The sequence below is a fragment of the Halichoeres trimaculatus genome, unplaced genomic scaffold (genome assembly GCF_033239565.1).
Source record: "Halichoeres trimaculatus isolate MK-OKI-2021-1 unplaced genomic scaffold, fHalTri1.1 fHalTri1_scaffold_13, whole genome shotgun sequence".
NCBI classification, from domain to species: domain Eukaryota; kingdom Metazoa; phylum Chordata; class Actinopteri; order Labriformes; family Labridae; genus Halichoeres; species Halichoeres trimaculatus.
Genome location: NW_027437191.1, coordinates 31,740,360 through 31,753,653, shown reverse-complemented (window position 1 = coordinate 31,753,653; position 13,294 = coordinate 31,740,360). Strand labels below are relative to the sequence as shown.

The following is a 13,294-nucleotide window of genomic DNA, read 5'->3' as shown; positions in this document are numbered from 1 at the left end:
CACAAAAACATTCAAACTCCAACAGTCATGATGTTAATTCAAAGACATCTTTAAGGGTTAGAGGAGCTAGAGTTTGAGTATTCTTTCTTGGAACTGTCGTGCTGAGTTTTCAGTTAGTATAATTAGGGATGGGTACCTTTCACATTTAAAAGGTACCCGGAACCTGGCGATCAGTACAGTACCAATTTTCGGTACTTTTGTGTGTTCAAGGTTATATATTAAAGAATAAATAAGTCAATCAAAAAATAAAACGAAAAAAATATATATATATTATCGAACATATTGTTATTTTTTACCAAATTAACACAAAAAAATATCAAAAATTGGTACCGTTGAGTACCAGAACCAATTGCCAGGTACCGGGTATTGGTACCATATCATTTCAAATGCGTAAGTTACCCATCCCTATTACTAAGTATTGATTTGTTTAATAATAAATTCTCAGTTTTTCAATTTAACAGATTTATTTGTAATATATAAACTTGCAAGGCAAGGCAAGGCAAGGCAAGGCAAGTTTATTTCTATAGCACATTTCAGCAATGCAATTCAAAGTGCTTTACAGACAAAACAAGTTATAGAAAACAATTAAAATTCAATTAGAAATGAGATTAATTAAAAAGATACAATAAATCAAACGACAAAAAACAAACATACAAGATTAAAATAGATTTTAAAACAGATTTTAAAACAGATTTAAAAACAGATTTGAAAAACAGATTTTAAGATAAAATTTGCAGTGCAAAATTAAAGACAAGATATTAAAATGATTTGTTAAAATGCTCTAATAAAAGGCAGCTGTAAAAAAGTGGGTCTTCAACCTAGATTTAAATGAGCTCAGAGTTTCAGCAGACCTAATATTTTCTGGCAGCTTGTTCCAGATATTTGGAGCATAGAAGCTGAATGCTGCCTCTCCATGTTTAGTTTTGACTCTGGGGACTGAAAGCAGACCTGATCCAGAAGACCTAAGTGGTCTGGTTGTAATGCTGTGTTCATGTCCAACATGGAAAATTGGCTACTTTTCTACTCCCTCACAGTCACAAGATAACGTTTAGGTACTGAAACATGGTACTGTTTAATTTTACACGAATTGGTACTACAGACCAAATTCAGTTGGTACCTATAAAAGTACACATCTATAAGTATTATATAATTTAACTTCTAATTTTTTTTATATATATATGTATTTGTGATTATTTTCAAAATTGTGGAGAAAAAAGGAAATTTCAAATAATCTGATTGTTTTATCTTTGGAAGGTATCTCGCTGTTTTTGACCCCCAAGGGAGTTCCCAACCGAGGACACAAAGCAAAGATAACATCCGTATACAGTGCAAGCTTAGTTAAATCAGGGACCTTGATTTATACCTTTTTTACTGTTTCTTTAAGTTTTTGTTGTTTTTTTTTGCGCTGGAAGTGCCCACTTTCTGTACAAAAAGCCATTTTACTTCAGCACATTTAAGGTCAAGCATCCAGCTCTTTCTTGTTGTTATGCCCATGAGGCTGTCATGTGACATTAGTTTGACTCTAGGGTAAAGCACTGAGCTTGTCAGTGTCACTTCTCCAACACCAAACAATCAAAATCAAGAAGCGGTGAAGGTCCAATGGTCCATACGGAGGAGAAACCAACAACACTTTTAATTCTAGAGACAATTTTAAGGGAAAGGGCTGCTGCTTCTGGTGAGACATGGTTTTTATGAATAGTTTGAAGCTGTCTGGGTAAAATGCCATAAAATAAAAGTAAACAGTACATCTTCTGTCACCCAGCTCAGCAAGGCCCTAACTAACAGCATGTATTTCTTCATCTTCCGTCGCGTGCTTAATGAGGACGGACTAAAGCCTTGATCACTGACGCGCATATTCCAGTCGATCATTCACACGACATACTGTATCAAACACAGAGGCGGCGGCGGCAGCTGAACTCCTTTGATGAGACTGTTGCTGTCTCAAGCAGCCTCATCTCTGCTGTGCCAAGCTCCGGCACATTGCATAACTGAGCACAGACACAAACACACACACACACACACACACACCACCCCAGGCTTGGTCTGCACTGTGGAGAGCCATCTAGAAGAGCGAGAGCGCGCAACTGCCAACGCTTGTGAGCAGAGAGCAAGAAGGAAAGGAAGGAAATAAGGATGCAAGGAAACACACAAAAGAATAAGTGAATAAACAAACTGTGTGTGACCTTAAGAGGAGCTTCACATGGAAAAGGAGCAAAATTTTAGGTATTTCATGAATCAAATTCCAACATTCACATTTTAAAGGTGAGTCAAGGCCCAAATAACTCTGGAAGCTTCCTGCAGATTATTACAGTTAAACAGTGACTGAGTGAATCACAGGAGAGACGGATGATGACGATACGTCAGAGTCACTCTGTGGGCTACGAACAAAAGCTGCAGCAAAGCATGTCTGTGTGTGTGTCTGTGCAAAGATGTGCCCTGCTCCCTCCTTGCGTGTGCAAACCTTTGTGTGTGTCAGCACACATACAATATTTGCGTGTGCACATCCGCTAACGTTTGAAGAAGTCATCATCTATCATGTGTGCGAGCAAATGTGTGTTAGCCCGACCCCCTACCCTGATATAATAACTCTATTTGTGCGCGTGTGTGTATTGTGTGTGTGTGTGTGTGTGTGTGTGTGTACTTGCGCCCCCCATTTGTATGAGTGAGTCCTATGATGTCCTCCGCCTGCCGATGAGATAATCTGGCAGAGCATGGAGTGACAATTTGATCTATTGCCGGCTCACAGGGAGTCTCTGAGTTATGGTGCCGCCATCTCTCCTGGCCACCACGGGTGGAGAGCCGTCTGCCTGCAGAGGGTGGCCACCACATTCTCACACACACACACACACACACACACAGCTGCAGGCCAGCTGAGGAATATGCACTTGATTCAACAAAGTTCACAAAATGATTAGCGTGATTAGTGTTATCTGCCAAAGGAATAAGAGAAAAGTTACTTATATTAAGACATTATTCTAGTTTTATGCATATTTTCACTTGTTACAGCAATTCAGACCTCATTTTGTGTATAAACAACTTGAAATAAGACATTTTTCTGGACCGATCAGTTGAATGTGGCTCATGGTGAGTTAAATGAGATAGTTTTTACTTATAATAAGACAAAAACACTTGATAAGATTTCAGTTTTTTGCTTTGAGCAAGGTAAGGATAAACCGATCATCGACCAATATTTTGAAGCATATCTGCATCCGCCTTTTTGTTTATCCCAGCGGCTGATAAGAAAATGCTAGGGATGCACCGGTATGAAAATTTTGGCCGATACTGATATCCGATATTAATATTGATGTTATGGCCGATAACCGATATTTACTGATATCAATATTGGTAAAAATTGTGTCCAGGTAGTTCAGAGAGAAAGAACGGCGCAATCATGAGAAAAAACGAGGATAGAGAGGATCAAAGGATGGAGCGCACGAGATATACGTGATCAAAAACAGGAAGAGAGACATAAAAGAAGAGAGTTCACTCTTCTTTGGTAGTTTTGGTGTTTACATAGTCAGAGAAAGCTAGATTATTTGGGTCTTGAAAGATCTGAATGCTCTGAAAATCCCGGCAGCTAATGAGTAAATATCTGCCAATACCAATTAGAGGTCGACCGATAAAGGTTTTTTGGGGGCCGATGCCGATGCTTTCCAAATTTGGGCAGCCGATGCCGATATGCATAGCCGATTTTTCCAATTTGATATTCAGGCCGATTGTTAAATAAACATATATTTATCACATTTTTGTGAAACGCAGCAATTTCTGAGCAACTAAAAGAAATCTATTACAACAAGTCGTGTCCAGTCCTCTGAACATTTATTCAGCTTTCAAAACAATGAAATATTTTGTCTGAGTAAACACACAATGTAACAAGCAGTAGTAAACATTCACACTCTTCTTAAAATGTCAAAAAAGAAATTTAAACTTATTAATATAATTTGAACAAAAGTATGTAATGTATCCAAGTGGTTCCACAAGTTTGAGGTGCTCATCTTTTTTGTGCCTGATCAAAAATTGCGTCATTTTATACAACGGATCAAAAATCGGCTTTTTAAAAGAAAATACGGCCGATGGCCGATAGAGACAAATGTCCAAATATCGGCCCGATATATCGGCCAGCCGATATATCGGTCTACCTCTAATACCAATATTGAATCTCATATCGTGCATTCCAAGACAATGCCTGGTCCACAAGTAGACGGGTATTTTGAAAAATGAATATTCCCCCCTCTTTCGTTTTTAAAAATAGTTTCGCCAGTGAGTGCAGCTTGAAGCGTGCCAAACCCATAATAGGCAGGGCTTTTACCCATCCCCTGATTAGGGATGGGTACCGAATTAGGTACTTCTATAGGCACCAACCAAATTCTGTCAAAAGTACCAGGTATTGATTCATGTAAAACCAAACAGTACCATGTGTAGGTACCTAAATGCATCCTTGTGACTGTGAGGGAGTGGAAGAGTAGGCGATTTTCCATGCTGGACATGAACACAGCATGGCAAGGTTATATATCAAAGAATTAATATTAAATGGAAAAACCTACAGTTTATTATTAAACAAATTGATATTTTCTGTGCAAGTCTTCGAGTTTTTGTTTGTTGTTATCATGTGCTTACACACTGAGGTGTTTTTTTCTTGGTCTTAAACTACGCCCCCTGCTGGGGACTAGTCTAGAATTGGCATTTTTTTTCCCTTTCTCCCAATGTTGTTATTTCATACCTATTGCAAAGGGGCGCTGGGTAGCTGGCAGCTCCTATGTTCATCCCAAATCTGGTTTGTTTTCCCATGTCTGAGTTTGTTTTCTTATATGTCTTGGAAGGGATGCAACTGAAATGAAATTTCCCCTCGGGATCAATAAATTATTCTCATTCTGTTTTTTTGTTTTTTACCACATAAACACAAAGGTACAGAGCGTTGGTACTGTATTGTTTCAAATGTGAAAGGTACCCATCCCTAGAGCTCATTCAGCTCTAATGTATGAGAACCAAAAACTCTGTTTCCCAGCGACTACACACAACCAGGAAACCACAGTTTTCCAAAATCTTTACTTTAGCCGTTGTTTTCAGGGAACATTGCTTTCAGTGACGTAAAACTGTGGTTTTGTGTGGACAAAAGGCCTAAACATATGAGAGGAAAGTGTTATTCTGGCTCGATTTCAGCTGCCCCTCTCTGTCTGCAGTCTGTACTCTGTACCACCTGTTTAATAAATATATGCTTAAAGGTTTTAAACAAAGTTAAGTGTTGGAGTTCATATTATCCTAAAATTTTGATGCCAATATTTTCACTTGCACTGCAAAATGAATATCGGCCCCAAATACCGGTTATCGGCTTCCTTGATTACTGATTATCTGTGTCGGTATAAAACCTATCAGTCCAGCTCTACTGCAAAGAATTCATTCCCAACCCCCACATGGAGAAGTCTAATGTAATATGTGAAACATCCTCCTCCAATTAGGATGAAGGCCTCAGTTAATTGACTCCTCGTTGAGAGACCGACTTCAATCAACATCATGTTTACCCCTGATGAAGTATCATGATCTCATAACACCACATGATACTGAACGGATGAAGCCCATAACGTTGAATTATCACCACCTTTCTGTCTCCTCCAGGCTTTATGTTACCATCGCTGTGTGTCAATCCTGACAGTAAAAGCGTCGTGGGTTGGATTCAAGCCAGGTCAGATAAATCCAGACGCAGCGTTTCCTTCTGAACAGAAAACAAGAAAAGCTCCTCCTGCTTTGTTCATCCCTCGCCCTTATCGCGCACACTTTGTCACAACACAGGCTCTTTTAATTCAGCATCTCAGAACACAGCATTTCTGCTTATTTTGGAAATTACACGGCTAATCCAACCTATAGCTAATACGCCGAGAGTGCTGGCGCAGCAAAAACTGTTCTCCAAAAGATGCTCACAACATCTCTGCTCCTCCTGCTGCTGCTGCTGCTGCTGAGATATCGTGCAGAAAACAATTGACAGCAAAGTGTGTGTGCACTTGGGCATAACTGTCTCAGTGCATTACCACACACAGATCAATACAGATTCTATTCTTGGCCATTAGATGTTGGAGCAGGGGGTAGCCTGCGTCTCTCCTTCTTTCCCATCCATCCGCTTTCTCCTTCTCTCTGCCACTCTCCTCTTTCTATCAACCTGCCAACCTCCTCCAGACGACACCAAAGCGGCATTGTCGTCTTCCCAGCTGGACGGTGGAGGCAGCCGCAGAGTCAGAGGAGAGCATCAAACGCCAGACATTTTTGGGGGGATCACAGAAGTGATTGGCTTTCTGGCTGGAGGGATTCAGCCGTGTCCTTTGAGGATTCGCACATGCACGCACGGCTTGTACGCGCAATATCCACAACATCCGCCGACACCTCCTGCTCCTGCTGTGATTCGCAGGCCTCTGCCACGCTGCCAGGCTGAGGCCCTTGATCTGCCACTTTCTGTAATCCTCCACGGGAGGGAGGTGCAGCCAAATGTCCTGGCGCACCAGCCGGGCAAATCAGCTCACTCTCATACAAACGTGAATCGACAGTGAATGCCGTGAGTCGCTGCAAATTGTCCAGAATTTGGAAACCCCAAGTACCAAGCCCCTCTGGCATCTACTGACATAAAAAATACAATATTAATTGACAAAACAATTGATTGCTGACATTTTACTTCCTTTGACCAACATTATATCCATCTGCTAACTCTGCACTGTAAACATTTGTTCCTGCTTCTTAAAGACTGTTGGTTTTTGATGGGGGCTAACAATTTAGCATGGTTGTATAAAGTGATATGGCTGTATAAGTTCCTGCTTTTAATCCCACAGACGGCGTAAGCGTCTATCTTTGGCATACCACCATTTCTGTTCTTTTGTTTCATGGTTTTTGCATTTGTCTGGGAGAAGAACCCTTTAAAGCTGTTTAACTGTTTTCGTACTTTGTCAGGCCTTGAGAGCTGGGTCATGACACTGTTACTGTCAAATTGATACCGTTATAGCTGTATATCACCATACAGTGAAACTGGTATCAGATACGATACTTGAGTCACGTTACGATATCACGATATTGTGATATATTGCGATATTCTACAAAGTTAACTATTTGATTGAAAACAACCTTTTTTTCAATTTATTGTGTTTGAAGTAATAAAAGTCAGATGCTGTGTTTCATTCAAACACTTTAAAATATAAAGTGCATCAACTTTGTAACTCAAATTACTGTGACATTAAACTAATGCAAATTAGTTTCATTCATCCAGATGAGTTAGCACTTTTTAAACACTAAATTCAACCTGTTATCAGCATCAAAATGTACAGTTGTTCTGTGGTCAGTTTTTAGAGATGATACTATACAACAGAGGCAACGTCTATCAAGTTTTGACCGTCACAGAGCAACCGGTGTTTTGGAGTTAATAGCGACCATGCTAACAGGTGACTCTCAGCGACAGTATCAGTGATTAACGGCCAAGAGTCACCAGTTAACAGGGTCACACTTTACACTGAAACACCAGTGACATAGTTTCTGGTTCTTTTATTATGAACCGGGTCTCAGACTGAGCAGTCTGTGTGCTTTTTTTGATCTGGGAGGGTTTCTGATTTATTGACACATGTTTACTTCCTGGTCTGTCACAGTCTGGTAAGTGTCCGCTGATAATGCAGTATGTCCACCTAATATCTGTCCACTTGCTGATCTCTATGTCCACTCTCTGCTATTTCACAAACCTGGGAGCCGTTTACCATCCGTGTAATTGATGACTTTAGTTTAAAAATGCAATTTTTGGTGGTTAAATCTTCCACATCAATTCAAAAACCATCATACTCCCAAGTTGCAGTGCATCCAGCATTGGTGATAAACAAATAATCCCTCTATACTTTGAGACTATATTTATTATACAGTTTATGGATAACATATAGCAGAGTAGCTCTTTGGCGCCATCTACAGCAATGGAGGTGTGGAAGATGCATTGTGCTTCCAACTCACCTATAAAAAATGAATTTTTATTTAACAAAAATAATAATAAGAGTTGAAATACCGCTATTTTTATCACAAGTCAAGATATTGCAATGTGTTGCCGTATCAATATATTTCATACCTCTAGTATTGGAGTACAGGTATTGGTAGTGGTATGCGGTACCAGTATTGGTATTTGAATTCTGGTATCATTTTACTGAAACAGGAATTGGTATGATGAAAACAATTCTGGAAGCTGGAATTGATATACTGGCATCAGTATTGGATTAATTATGTAAATACAAGTGTATTGATACTGATAATGCTATACTGAATTAAGAATCAATATACTAGCACTGTTGTTAGTATATTGGAAACAGTGTATGAACACTGATCTTGGTGTATCGAAACAAATATCAGTGTACTGGATCTTCATGTTTCCCAAAGTAGGGGTCTGGACCCCTGGGGTTTGCAAAATACTGATAGGTGGGTCCTGAAATACCATCCAAAACTAGTGCTGCACGATTTGGGGAAATGGTGCGATTTGCGATTAGGTGGACAATATTGCGATTGCGATTGTTCTTGCGATTTAATAAAAATAGTTGTGTCATGATGAGTCTACAGACTTACTTGGTTATCATGGAGAAAAATCTGAATTGCATGTGCTGACATTGCGATTGCGATAATCGTGCAGCCCTATCCAAAACCCAAAAATATTTACATCTACATACTACGTCCATGATTGTAAAGCATGAACAAATACAGGGTGTATATTTTGTATACAACAACAGGAACAGAAAGTAGTTTATCTGTTTTTCAAGACCCCCAGGGTGCCTGTGAGAACAACAGATTCATTCAGGAAACACAGCAAAATGTGCACACAGGGGGGTCTAATTTTCAACCAATCATCTCAATGAGATATCTTTGGTTGCTGGTGTCAAGAAACACTATTTTGGGCATATGAAACGTTTGGGAAGCCCTGCTGCAACTGGCATATACTATAGTGGCTGTATTCTGGCTTATGATGATAAACATACTGGTATTTGTGTGTCTTAATTAGCATCAGTATGAAGTCGTCAGACCTGGTAAACTGATCATGTTTGTATACAGAAACAGGTTCCTGTTGAGTGATAGTGGTGTTGGTATACTGGGATGTGTTTTGGTAATTGGAATCAGAATTTCAAACTAATACTGATACTGGGGCCCTGGTACTCTGACATCAGTACACTGAAAGTGGTATCCCCACAACAACAGTCTGTTAAAACCAAATTCCAGGCTGCAGTGCTACAATGCAGAAACTGTGAATTATGAATCCCCCTCACACCCTGGTCTACTCTGGTTTCATTACAATCAGATAAAGAGACGTGGCTGACTAAACAGCACACGACACACAAGAAGAACCAGCACCGCAGAATAGATGGATGACTCCCAATTCACCTTCCCTTGACTCTGATAAGACTCTATCTGATCCACATCATTCAAACACGGCGCGGATCGCTCTGTTCATTCAATATCAAAGTGGCCAGTTTCAGCCAGAACTAAACCATCTGAGGGGATCATTGTCAACCAGGAAGGGGTCTGATCTCTCAGCTGATTGACTACATGGCTTCCTTTGCAGTACAGCTGAATTTACTCAGTCTGGATCTCACAGGAGTGATGTAGCAGCCAGCAAGACATGAGCCCCATTAGGCTTATCCAGCCGTTCCTGCATCAGTTTGATATAGTACTTCTACCAGAGGAGGGATTTCATCTGCTATCTTCCAATACATTTGTCGACTGACAGAAGCTGCTCTGCTCTGGATGAAGAAGTTAATGGTTTCTGTTGAGTCTGTGAATCTTCAGGAGAAAGATGCACATCTCCATCTTCTTCAGTTTGCTTTTACAAGTGGAAAACAAACCAAGCCTGCAAACAAAGCTCTCTTTTTATATGTCTGGTAAACAGGAATCTGTGGACACTGTGCTCCGTCGAGTGTCTCTGTTTTTATCCTCAATGTACCTTCGCAGGTGAACTAGGCTGAGTCACTGCCATGACTGCCAGCAGGTGGGAGCGAGGGACAGCCAGGCGGACAGCTCTTCATCACACCGTAATGAGCTGGCAAAGGTTGTCGGACAGGCAAGAGAACACATGGAGAACCTGTAAAAAGCAGCCTGACACAGGCGAGCTCGTGGGTGTTCTCTGAAGCTATACGACTCCCCGAGGTGCCATTTCATCGCAAGCTGTTGTCCCTGTTTGTGTAAAACGTCCTCTTATTGCAAAGAGGGGAGGTGACGTGAGCTACCTAAACCTATTACTTCTCCAGCTTAACTGCAGCAGTAAGTACAACACATAGCTGAATTTGGAGAGTAGAGCATTGTCAGGAAATGTTGCTTTCGAGGGAGGCTGATGTTAACTTGTTCCTGGTGTGTGCTTACTTCACAATCACACAAGCCGCCAAAGAAACTGTGGACAGGCTCTTAATGCTTGATGCATGATTTGGCGTGAGCTGGTATAAGATTCTCTTTATGTTTCATTTTGAAATAAATGGGACTCATGCACTATTTCTGCTACCACTGCTAAGATTAGTCTTGAATGGTACTAGAACGGTACTGAAACCCTTGCGATTATTCTTTGCATGCCTTTAGCTTGAGATAAACTCACCTAGCCACAAAATTCAGTCATGACGGAAAATGTAGGAATCCAGTGTTTTCCTCTCAACACCTGCTCCACAGCGCCCCCTAGTGAATTTAAACTGCAGCCCCTCTGGCTACTTTGAGCTATAGGCCTGAAATTTTTTGCACATAACTATCATAACAAGACCTACTAAAAAGTCTCTAATGACCATCATGAATTCTAAACAGGAAGTTTGGAAATTTGAGTTAAATGTCAGATTTTGGCGATTTATAGGGTACGTATCTGGACAATCTACTTCTAGGTTTTTTATCAGGTCAACTCTAAACTTGCCTTGTGTACACTAGACATATTGATGATTAAAAGTAATGTAAGGATTTTTTCTAACTCAATAGGCGTGGCCACAAACCACCACCAAAGTTGATGTTTTATATGCTTTTTGGTAGCTTAAAGTACAGCAACCCCTACTGTCAACTAGAAGTTACGCGTTTTTCTCTGTCAGTAAAAACTCCTTCTTTTGAAATTGTCTTTTAGAATATGCTTTGAAGTTTCTTTCAAGCCTTCAGAAAGCATCACTGATCCAGTCATGTCCTGTAGTTAAAGGTTGTGTCCATGGCGCTGTGTCAAACTCTGATATCTCGCAATGAACCCAAAGTTGTTTCAGCTCCTATTAGCTTCAAATTTCACAAAAAGATCAAGATCAAAATGATACAGCCCCTCCAACTTTAAGCTATAGGCCTGAAATTTTTTGTGCATAACTATCATGACAAGACCTTCAAAAAAGTCTCTCGCAACCATTGTGAATTCTAAACAGGAAGTTTGGAAATTTGAGTTAAATGTCAGATTTTGGCAATTTACACGGTACGTATCTGGACAATCTACTTCTAGGTTTTTATCAGATCAACTCCAAACTTGCCTTGTGCACACTAGACACATTGATGATTAAAAGTGATGTAAGGATTTTTTCAAACTCAATAGGTGTGGCCACAAACCACCACCAAAGTTGATGTTTATATGCTTTTTAGTAGCTGAAAGTACAGCACCCTCTACTGTCAGCTAGAAGTCATGCACTATTCTCTGTCATTAAAAACTTTTTTTTTCCAAATATGCTCTGAAATGTCTTTCAGGCCTTCAGAAAGCATCAATGACCAGGTCACGTCCCGTAGTTACAGGGCGTGTCCATGGCGCCGTGTCAAACTCTGATATCTCACCATGTACCCCAAGTCGTTTCAGCTCCTATTAGCTTCAAATCACACAAAAATGATCAAGCTCCACTTCCAACACATCTATAAGCTCAGATTTCTACAATCACAATGGCTCATGGTATCATCCTTCAACATAAATTAACATAGTCCCACTCTGGACTAAAATAAACATAGTGCCACAGCTTTACCTAGGGGCCCCATTGTCTCATTGGCAGATTTTTTTTTTCATTATGTCTTTGAGCAACTTGAAACAAGATATTTTTCTGGACTGACCATATGAATGTGCCATATATTGAGTATAATAAGACAATTTGTACCTAAAATAAGACAAAAACACTTCACAAGAGTACAATTTCTCGCAGTGTAAAGCCGTAGCCCAAACCAGCACCCTTTGTTGATCAGTTTCAAGGCGCGACAACACTCTACGTGATGTTTTTTGTAGGGATGCACGATATTATCGGCACAATATCGGTACCGGCAGATAAAAGCTTAAAAACACGTTTATCGGTATCGGCAGATATGAAAATTTCTGCCGATATGCACAGCCGATAAGGTGCTATTCAGTTAGGATTATTATTATTTTCCATCTGAAAAATAAGCTCCTTAAATAAAATGTAGCACTTCATTTATTTGCACTGCAGAGCTCTGTGTCTGTCACCAGGTTGTTACAGTAGCTCTAAAATAATCAAATGCAACTTGGTTATGTTTAAAAATGCATTGCACGTTTAAAGTTCACTTGATCTAAAGAAATTATTTTTCTGTATTTCAATACTGAATGTCTTGAGTTTGAAAAAATAATACATTTCTTATTTATGGTAAAATCAAATGTTTTTTTGTCTTGTTTTATGTGTTTCTTAAACAGATAAGACCGTCACAATAAGAGTAACATATAAATTCCAGTACAGGATAGACTTAGCTTTCTTTGCAGTGACAAAAACAAACAAACTTGTGATTATCGGTATCGGTATCGGTATCGGTATCGGTATCGGTCAAAAGGGGTTCCGATATATCGGCATATCGGATATCTGCAAAAATCCAATATCGTGCATCCCTAGTTTTTTGGCAAAAGCACCATGACAGTTGATCCGCAGATAGTAGTTTTGCACTGTTTATGCAGAGAGAGGCCCTCTTGGATTTTGAATTTGGAGTGACTAAAGTTGCTTCGAGTTCCCGAACACGAATTTAGACCCCAAGAAGAAATGTGAATGTAAAACTTAAAGATTAAATGAAATGCACTGAAATGATCGTCAAGTGTCATATCCCCAACTGTACTAAGTGACACCACCTTTCTCTTTCCATGATACAGACTCTCAGAGGCACATTAACAGCAGAGGGTGACTGACAACAAATGATTTCAACTGGAAACTCTTCAGCCTGCTCTAAAAATACCCTGAAATGCCACCAGTGGATCTGATCCTGTCAGCCCAGACATCGGTTCACTTACCTGCTGCTGCCTCCCAGAGACGCACAGAATCTGTGACAGGCCATGGCAGCCCTGAAAAAAAAAAAGGAAACCCAGCTCGACTGCAGCTGAAAGGATACAATC

General features: G+C 40.0%; 1 protein-coding gene across 3 annotated transcripts in view; it reads right to left on the bottom strand.

Annotated features, from left to right (window-relative positions):
- Positions 1–13,294, bottom strand: part of stxbp5a (syntaxin binding protein 5a (tomosyn)) — a 186,415-nt gene that overhangs the window by 169,934 nt on the left and 3,187 nt on the right. For all 3 annotated transcript variants that reach the window (XM_074684689.1, XM_074684690.1, XM_074684691.1), the window contains exon 2: positions 13,291–13,294. This exon is cut by the window's right edge and continues 94 nt beyond it. In XM_074684689.1, coding sequence (XP_074540790.1) covers positions 13,291–13,294 — 4 coding nt within the window. The remainder of the gene's footprint in view (positions 1–13,290) is intronic.